This window comes from Apis dorsata, unplaced genomic scaffold (assembly GCF_000469605.1).
Source record: "Apis dorsata unplaced genomic scaffold, Apis dorsata 1.3 scaffold_1083, whole genome shotgun sequence".
Classification (NCBI taxonomy): Eukaryota; Metazoa; Arthropoda; class Insecta; order Hymenoptera; family Apidae; genus Apis; species Apis dorsata.
The window spans coordinates 31,952-42,373 of NW_006264181.1; the positions used below are offsets into that span (position 1 = coordinate 31,952).

General features: G+C 18.4%; 1 protein-coding gene across 1 annotated transcript in view; it reads right to left on the reverse strand.

The window, feature by feature from the left end:
* The window catches only part of LOC102671553 (carbonic anhydrase 2-like), a 34,639-nt gene that overhangs the window by 4,224 nt on the left and 19,993 nt on the right, over positions 1 to 10,422 (reverse strand). Inside the window, exons 3-4 of the mRNA XM_006624502.2 lie at positions 9,911 to 10,072; positions 4,965 to 5,233 (exon numbers count right to left, since the gene is read on the reverse strand). Coding sequence (XP_006624565.2) covers positions 4,965 to 5,233; positions 9,911 to 10,072 — 431 coding nt within the window. The remainder of the gene's footprint in view (positions 1 to 4,964; positions 5,234 to 9,910; positions 10,073 to 10,422) is intronic.

The window sequence follows — 10,422 nt, forward strand, 5'->3', positions numbered from 1 at the left end:
CATAGATCAGAATTTTCTATGATAAAATTGTTTATTGTACGCTATTATATGATTGCTGTATATATTATTTGTTATATTATTATATTATATATATATTAATTATTAAATTAAAGAATAATTGAAATTAGATAAAAATCGTTTTTTATAATGATATAAATAATTTTCAATTAAAATAATATTTTTCTTAAATTTAAATAAACATTAAACATATTTAAATTTATTAAAATGTATAAAAGCATATACATTTATACTGCATAAAAATAGAATATATCATGTATAATGTTTTTATTTAAAAAAAAAACGAAGTCAAAAATATATTAATTTAGCTTTTTGTTTTCGTTCGAATTTTATTTATGTTTTCCAAAGCAAATATTCAAAATATATAGAGAAGAATGTTAAGAATTTTATGTACATTAATAGTTAGCGTTGCATGTACATAATCTACGATCTACATAACTGATTCTATGCGTAAATTAAATATACAACTTACGAAAACGGATGTATATTACATATGCATATGAAAATGAAAAATTCATATGAAGCGCAATAAGAAGGAGGAAATTTTTCTTTTTGCATTTATAATCATTTAGAATTTTCATTGAAATTAATAGTTACGTTATTATAATAAACTATAATTTAAATAATAGTAATTATATGTAACAAACAAATTCTACCACTGCAATTCTACTATTGAATATTATATTTATATTATATATATTTTGTAAAAAAAGATATGACCTTTCACTTTGTGCAAAAAAATATAAATATCACATATATATATATAAATCATTAATATTTTTGAAGATAAATTATAAAAATTATAAAATTATAATTAATAAATGTAAAAAAAATAATATGTGATTTTTTAATGGATTGAAATATGCAGAAACTAGACTATATATAATGTTAATACATTTATTTGATCTTTAGATAATCTTTAGATATTTTTCTAAAGATAAAGATAAATACAAAAGTTGATATAAAAATGTCGGTTGAGGTTTATTTATAAAGTTATAAGCAATTTAAATTTGTGTTAAACGAAGCGAAACGAAGATAAAATAAGATCATTCTATCTTCATCACATTACTGACTTATTCTATGGCAAACTTAAATTGTTTATAATTTAATAAATAACTTCAATATTTTTATATATCAATTTTTTTTTATTTTAATTTCTAGAACTGACTTTACAAAAATGATTTCCATATATATATATGGAATATTAGATAATAATAAAAAAAATAAATTTAACAATATTATATTATATTTTATTTTTTTTATTATACATTGTTTTTATTATAAATGATTTCATTAATCATGAATGAGTTTTTATTAATCAAATGAATTACAATATACAATACTTTATTGACGATTATTTTTTTATTTTTTTTGATAACAGATTAAAGAAAAGAGATAATTTTAATATTCAAATTAGATTTAAAACCCCCTTGGATTTTAAAAATCTAAGAAAGACAAGTTACAAATTTAATTTAAAAAAAATCAATTAATATTGTTATTAATATATTTGTAAAAAAAAATGTGATATTTAAATAAATTTTTTTTACTTAAATCGTTATAAATTATCTCCCAATTAGTATAATTCTTTCATTTATTTGTATGATTTATTAATGATACAATTTTTTAATTTAGATTTATTAATGATAGCATTTTTTTTTTGAAAAAAGAAAAAAATATTAAACAGAAAATATTAAACAAGATTTTTATTCATTTAGAGTATTTTTTTACTTCATAACATTAGATGTTTTTTATTTTTATTATTGTTTTATTTTGTATGTTATCATTAATTTTAGATAATCTAATATAATTTAATATAATAATTTAATAAATAGTATAATTTAAAATTAGTAATTTTTAAATTATTTTATGATATATATACTTATCTTTAATTTTATAGTTAGTTGTAATACAAATATTTAATGTATTTACTAAAAATGATATATTTTAAATCTAAAAACTCTTTAATGTTTAAAAAATTTTGACTTCTTAAACTTCAAAATATTTTGTGATTTGAAATTCTTAAAATTAAGGTAAAGAATAATTGAATAAATAAACAACTTAGGAAATTTTATTTCATTATTTTATTATTTCATTACGTAGATAAAAAAAATAAAAAATAATAAAATTTTTTACAAGATAAAATGTTTATTGATTAATTAGAGATATGAGTTTTGAAAAAATCAAAATTTGTTAAAATTTTAGTTTTTGATAAAATAGATACACAGAAAAAAAATAAGATCTCGAAAATTTCAAGAATTCTCATAAAATTTCAGATTTGAGTTGAGAATTTAAATGTCAGGTTTCGACTCATCTCTATACTAGTATTTAAATTTTTCTACTTAGAAAATTTAATTTTATTCTAAATTTTCTCAAATAAAAATTTTTTTTCACTTGTATCCCAAAAATTCTCATATCCTATATTATTTTATGAGCGATATTTTATAAGCCTAAAATCAAAAAAAAAAAAAAATCACAAAATTTATGTTTACTTTAAAAAAAATAAATATATTTCTCTTTTTTTGAACAAGCTTTTTTGACTTTTTAAAAATATTTTGTCTTTTAAATTAAATACTCGTTAAGGACAAAAACCAGAACTGATTTATGAAGCGGCCAAGATATTCGAATTTCAATAGCTTCAGCATTCTCAATATTTTAAAGTTTTTTTAGTTTAATAATTTATGAGCAGATACAATTTCTTCATATTGTTTCAAATTTTCAATAGCAGTTATTCGAATGATTAAAATACAAAGCATTGGCCACTTCATAAGTCACATTTACGCGTCAAATGTTTTGCATCGGACCACTATAGAAAAACGGTCTCAAAAGTCTTAATCTCTCTGTTGCGACGCTATCCCACTCATGAATACTCATTATTGAAGATTATTTTTTAACGCAATATTAATTCTTTTTACATTTTTTCTTATATTTTTTTACTTTTTTTAGTTACATTTTCATAAAAAATAATTACTTGAAAAAGAACTAAGAAAGATTCATAATAGTTTTTCAAAAATTAAAGTTCGATTAGAAATCGCGGAAATCAGTTGCAGAAAAAATGGGAATTCGATTAGAAATTGCAAAAGTCAGAAAAATTTAATTCAAATAAGATCGCATTTTTTTTTATTTAATCGTCACAGAATTCAATCAAATCATATTCGGTTCGATCAGAAATCACGGAATTCAATCAGAGAAAAAGAAATCAAAAGTCAGTCAGATCATAATTAATCATATAAAAAATAATTAGAGTCAATTATTATTAAGTTTATTCAAAGTTCATTCATAATATAATAGTTTATAAACAATCCCACAATCATGATAAATGATAACATTCGAGTGATAATATTCAATTAAAATATATCTTTTTGTGTAATGGACAACTTTTGTTTTAATATATTATTAATATTAATTATGTGATTTTCATTTTTAAAAATTTGGTCATTTAAAATATTTTAGATCAAAAGAATTTAAAAGATATAATATATTTATATCAATTAAATTTTTATTTTTTACTTCTACTATTATTTTTATTGTACATAATCATTTTAATAATCGTTTAAATTATTAGTAGTGAATAAGAATTTATTATTCGTTAATGTTAGTTAATGTTAGTTATTTAATTATTTTTATCTATAAATTCGTTTTCTTTGTGACAAAAGCATGATATGGTATATTGAGCGTACAAGTTAATGAACTTTTTTATTCGTAACCATTCATCCTTGAAAGATTGATTTTAGATAATTTTCCAAAACAAATATAAAAGTTACTATACAAAAGTATCAATTAAAGTTTATTTATTATATCATAAGTAATTGAAATTTATATAAAAAAAAGCAAAATGGAGATATTTTAGTCTTTATCTAATTTAATTATTGATAATTAATAAATAATTTAATAAATAAAATAATTTAATAAATAAGCTTTAATCAACATTTTTGTAGAATAAGGGAAAATTTGAAATAGTTTGAGACAAAATGAAAATTGAAAAATTTTTATAAACAAATATTATTTAAAAATACTATTATATTTAATGATTAAGTCAAATATTATCAAAAAATACTATTTTATTTTATGCTTAAATTGAATATTGAATTGAAAAAATTTCTATTTTATTAAATCATGATTAAATATTATTTATTATTGAGTCTTGAATTCGAAAATAAGAGATAGAAAATTCAATGCAAATATTAAAAATCTTTTTAATTCGTGCATAAATTGAATATGATATTTTATTAGCTTACATCGTATTATAAAATGTTAAATTAAAAACTTATTCCAAATATTATACAAGATGTTAATGTATTCGTAGAATATTTTAGAAGAATTGATTTTAAAAAGGCCAAAACGAGTACAAAAATTAGTATACAAAAATATCAATCGAGATATATTTACAAATTCGTGTTAAATAAAGTGACACAAGAAAAAAATAAAACAATGGTATAACAGAGACGCAATTTCGTCTCACTTTATATACATCTCGCTTTCTCTAATGCAAACTTATATTTTAATAAATAAGCCTCAACACAATTTTTATGTTTGTTTTGTCTTCTAAAATCGATTTTCTATGAAAAAAGATATGAATATCTTAACACCTTGTATATTATTTGAAAATATTATTTCAAGAAAAAATTTATTTATAAAATCCTATATCACTCGAAAAAATAAAAATATTTATTTTTATTTATCTATTTAAAAAATTTATTTTTTCCAGTTCTGCATTTTTAGTGTACTAATTTTTAAGATTATTTCTGTTCTTTAAAATCGATATTTTAATTTTCACATATTAATACGCTGTCTAAGAAATATATAATATACAGTAATTATTAAAAATAATATCTATTATTTTTGATTATAATATAAAAAGGACGTATTATAGCTATGATGAATTGATTCTATTTTAAAATATTTATTATTCTATTTTATAATAAACTGATTCTTTTAAAGCAATATTATTCGTGTAATGATTTAATATTTACCTGATATAAGTATCCAAGCACAGTGAGGCCATCAGAATATTCTGTCGCTTTGTCATATGAGCCATATTGTTTCTTCCAAAAAACTGCGTGCAGCTCCATGGAAAACGAGTGATTATTAATAAGATCCTCGGATCCAAGATTATCATTTTGACCCCAATGAAAGTGTAATTGTTGAAACACGTATGTATTGTTGATGGGCCCGCCTAATATCGTGGGTAAATCAGGATCGAAACTTCGAATCATCACTAAAACAGTGTGTGATACAATGATATTTATTATATTTGCAAAATTAATCTGATAAAACAGTCTTATTTTATAATAGTCATTCTTTCAATGCGCACGAGTCTTTATCTTTCTTAAGTCTTATCTTAATTACAACAAGACAATGTCTGTTATGACTTGTCTGTACAATAATCAACGTTAATTTTCAGTTGTTCAAGGATAAGAATCACGTTTGAGAAACGTTCAGAATATTCGAAATAATCAATGCTTGTATACAGGTTAATCAGACTTTTAAATTCTCTACTTTCCTGGAAGGAAACAAATGTTTTAAACATTAATATTTCTGTAATTGTTAAAAATAGCTTGCATTCAGTGTTTAATCATTCACTTTCCATACGATAGTCATTATTTTTAATTTAATAATTTTGAAAGCTGAGGAAAAATTGAAATACATAAAAAATTAAAATATTCTGAAATATTTTCATTGACAAATATTATTTAAAAGTATCTATATGTGTGTCATTTAATGTTTAAATTATGAATAAATATATATTATGCGGATATAAATATACTCGGATATAAATAAAATATTTTATTTTAAATATTTAATAATTATTTCATTTTCTGTTCTTTCTTTATTTTTTATTTCTGAGTTTTTTATATGTTATATATATTAAGTTATTTTATAAATAAATTTCCAGTTACAAAAAATCATATATTCATAAATGTAAAATCAAATTATTGTATATACAACTGAAAAATTAAAATATTTATTTATTATGATTATTATTATTATTAATTATATTATTATTATTAATTTATATATTATTATTATAATTATTAATTTTATATTGATATATTATATTGATAATATTGATATATTATTATTATTAATTTTGATAAACAAATGATCAATAAACTAAAAAAACTTACTTTTCATTATACAATGATTGATTATATATACATATATATACAATAATAATAGGAACCAGTGAATTATTTAATTAATTAAATATTAATATATTGTATTCATTATATTTTTCATAAATCAATACCAACAAATTATCGGTTATTTTGTTAATTATAAAATTTTTTAAATAGCAAAGTTTTTGAAAATGGAAATTATGTAAATTAATAAATTTAAAATTAAATACTTTAAAAAAAATATCATATTTCTAATATTCAAAATAGATTTAATTTAATTTGAATTAAATTTAAGTTAGGTTTTTAGGATTAGATTTATGTTACTTAATTTAAAGTTATCCCAAAATTAAACGAAATAATATCTTAAATTTAAATCTAGTTAATTAAATAATAGTTATTTAATCACATTTTTTAATAAATAATAATAAATAAATATTATATATTATTTCATTTGAATTTTCCTCATATTATTGATTAAAAATTATATTAAAAAATTATATAATTTAAAAAATGCTAGTATTCGACTATCAAAATCATATTTGCGATGAAATAAATTTCTCTAACTAATCATAGTACTAAGTTCGATTTCCATATAATGGAATTGAAATTCGTATTTTTTTCGAATTTTTTAATATAATAGCGGAAATATTTCCATTTATAAACCTAATTAAAACTTAATAATACCTAATACTTAGTCAATAAAATTTAAAATATATCTGAAATCAAACAGTCTAATCATATATTTAATCATATATTCTTATACATATTTTCCTCTATAATTAGTTTTAAAATCAAGTAACATTATTTAATATTATTATTATTATGATTCAATAAGATTGAAATAGAAACAGTGTGGATCATCAGCGCTCCTTTTCTCTGTATAATTACTGTATTATTTTTTTTTTATATTGAAATTAATGTTAAATTATGTAATTAATGTGTTAAATTAGTAATATGTTTTTAAAACCATATTACTTATAGGATGAACTAATATAGCAATAGCATGATAATATATTTTACAACAATAATATTATAATTAAAAATTTTTTATGGGAAGTATTTTCATATAAAATAATATTTTCTTACATTTGAATAAAATTCTAAATTAATAATAATAATATAAATTGATATTAAAATATATATTTGAAATATTATATACTATATTCAATATTATATATAATATATATATCAAAAAATTAGTTTAAAAAGTATTGTAGTTGGAGTTATATGTAAAATTATATAGAAATTATATGTAAAATTTATAGAGAAATATGAAAGAAAAGGAACATATGAAGCGATACTTTAATGCTCTTTGTATTTACACATGATACGTGAAAATGAGTGAATACGTGACTATACGAAAAAATGAATCAATTTTTCGATATATATAAATAACATATGTATAAATAACATAATGCTCTTTTGAACAAAAAGTAATAAACTGTTTATTATTAGTGATTAGTGCATTAAAAATCATACAATTCCATTTAATTCTATCTTCTAATGGAATTTTGCTTTGAAAGTATATATTTGTTTGTAATTAAAATTAAAATTAAGCAATGATAAATATTACAAGTTAGGATATTTAAAAAATTAATAATTATTCAAAAATTCATTAATTAAATTCATTAATAAATATTATTACAATGTTATTAATACAATAATATGTACAATATATATTATTGATTGAGATTTATATTTTATACTGTTCAAATTATAGTACTGTTCAATTTTAATTATTTTAAGATTGTACAATAACAAACACGTTGTTTATAAAGCGAAAAAATAAATAGACCGAGTAAATGCAATTTTCATAAAAAATGATTCTAATTTTGTAAAATATTAATTCATTTGCATCAAATATAAAAGTATTTTCATAAAAAATGCAAAAAGTAATTATCCATTTTTATTTCTAATTAATATTCTAATTAAAAAAAAATACCTTTTTTTTATAAAAATTTCAATTAATAAAATAATAAAAGATATTTTATTTTATTGCATGACGAATATACTTGTTATTAAAAGAGTTTCATGATGAGTATATCATTAAATAGCATTAAAATACAAAGGTTATTTTCTATTCTATCTAGATACTTAAAAAAAAATCTATTAGTATTTCTTTTATCAAAGCATAATGTATTTCTTTTATCAAAAAACTTTTGTTAAAACATTTTTTTTATAACATTTTTTCCTTAAAAGATATTTCATTGTTCATCATTTAGAATTAAATAAAACAGACATTCTATATGTAAATAATAATAAAAACCAATAATAATGAAAATGGATTTAAAATTTAAAAAAAAACAAGAGACAAACAAATTTATATTCTAGTTAAATAATGTCTTTCAGTAGTGCAAATGAATATAAAAAATTAATATGTATATGTATATGTATTAGAATGAAAATAATATTCAAGATAGTTTAAAATTAAAGATTACGAAAGAAAATGAATGCATATTTTAATTAAACGATGCAATATCTTTTAGTATAAAAATAAGAACAGATATGTATATGGAATTATTGATTATTAAATCATCAGTATGTGCAATCATGGAGTTCCAATGTCATAAAATGGATATCCATTTAAATCAAGCTTATACTTATCTGATGCATATTTGTTGATATAATGTTCTTTGTTCTGAATAAACGGTTCGAATTATTATTTTGGTCAACAAGATTTATTGTTCACATTTCTCTTTGTTAAATTTTCTCTCATGAAATTGCTTGATACAATAATTTTTTTAAAATCGAGATTGATAATATTGATAAAAAAAATAATTGATGATTGAAAAAAAAAATTGATTTTTTAAAAATTTTAGTTTCGATAAAAGAAACTATATAATTTTTAAGAAATTAAACTTTTAATCAGCAATTTATTAATAAAATTGATATTTTTATTTTAATAGTTTAAATATTATGATTATTAATATTTTAGTAATATTAATCGACAATATTATTAAATTTTATACACTATAATTAACAAAGAGAAAAGTATTATATGCATTATAAGAAAAGATGAAAATCTATAATATTATTATAATTATAATTACTACGATTATTGTCTATTGTAAGTTTAGTTTTTAATTGTTATCATTAATAGCTATGAATATTTATTCAATTTTATATTCATTCTGTACATTTCTATACTTGTATATATTTTAGTGTCTTATAAATATAGAAATATACAATATCTTATTTATCTTGAATACTTATTATAAATATAAAAGAAAAGAAATATATGAAGCGATTCTGCAATATTTTTCATAGTCTTTTTATCTTTCATATGATAAGTTACGAGCTTCAAGTTACAATTCTACAAGTTAAAACTTCCAAATTAAAAATTTTTCGGCATAAAGAGCTTAGTACTTTATTTTAAAAAAATAAAAAAATAATGAATTGTATAATAAAAATTACATAATTATATTTAAAAGAAAATAAAGTTGATCTTCATATGATTTCTGAAAAATTCAATTTATAAAAAAATTATTAATATTACATAATATACTTTTTTATATGAAATAATTTCTGTTTAAAACATTTTTTCATATAATTCATATTTTTCGAACGCGTTTCAAGATAAATCCGTCATACTGTATATAATTCATAGACGTTTTTCAATAATCATTTTTTTGTATATATGTATAATTATTTTTTATTGAAATAAAATTGAATTTACTTGAACAGTATTTGAATTTATTTTAATGATGTTAGACAATAGTTATTTTCGAATGTTTATTTACAAAGTTAATATTTTAACATTGCTATAATATTTATACCTGTATGGCCATTATTAATCATGTAAGCTACGTGGGAATTCTCTGTATCAGAAAATTGTAGTTTTGGGAAAGTCATGTTTGTGACATCCTTTTCTTCTATATCAATGGGTGACTGGAATTTTCCTATACATTGTTTGTATTCATCACCCCAATGCAATGGTCCTGTAAAGAGAATTTTTATACGTTTTTGCAATAATTAAAATATATTTAATATATAAATTTAGTAAAATTAAGTAAAATTAAGTAAATTTAGTAAAATTTAATATATAAATTTAGTAAAATAAAAAAATTATCTTACATTAAAAATTTTATTGATTTTACTATGTTACAAAAAAATGAGAAAATTGAAAAGTTATAAATAAAAATAATAAATTAATATTAAAATTATCAACTATAATATGAATCTAAATATATATATTGTACACTTGGACGTTTTACGAAAAAATTTATGAATCTCATTATTTTAAAATTATTTTTTATAGTTATTTGAAAAATATATTATTTTTTATATA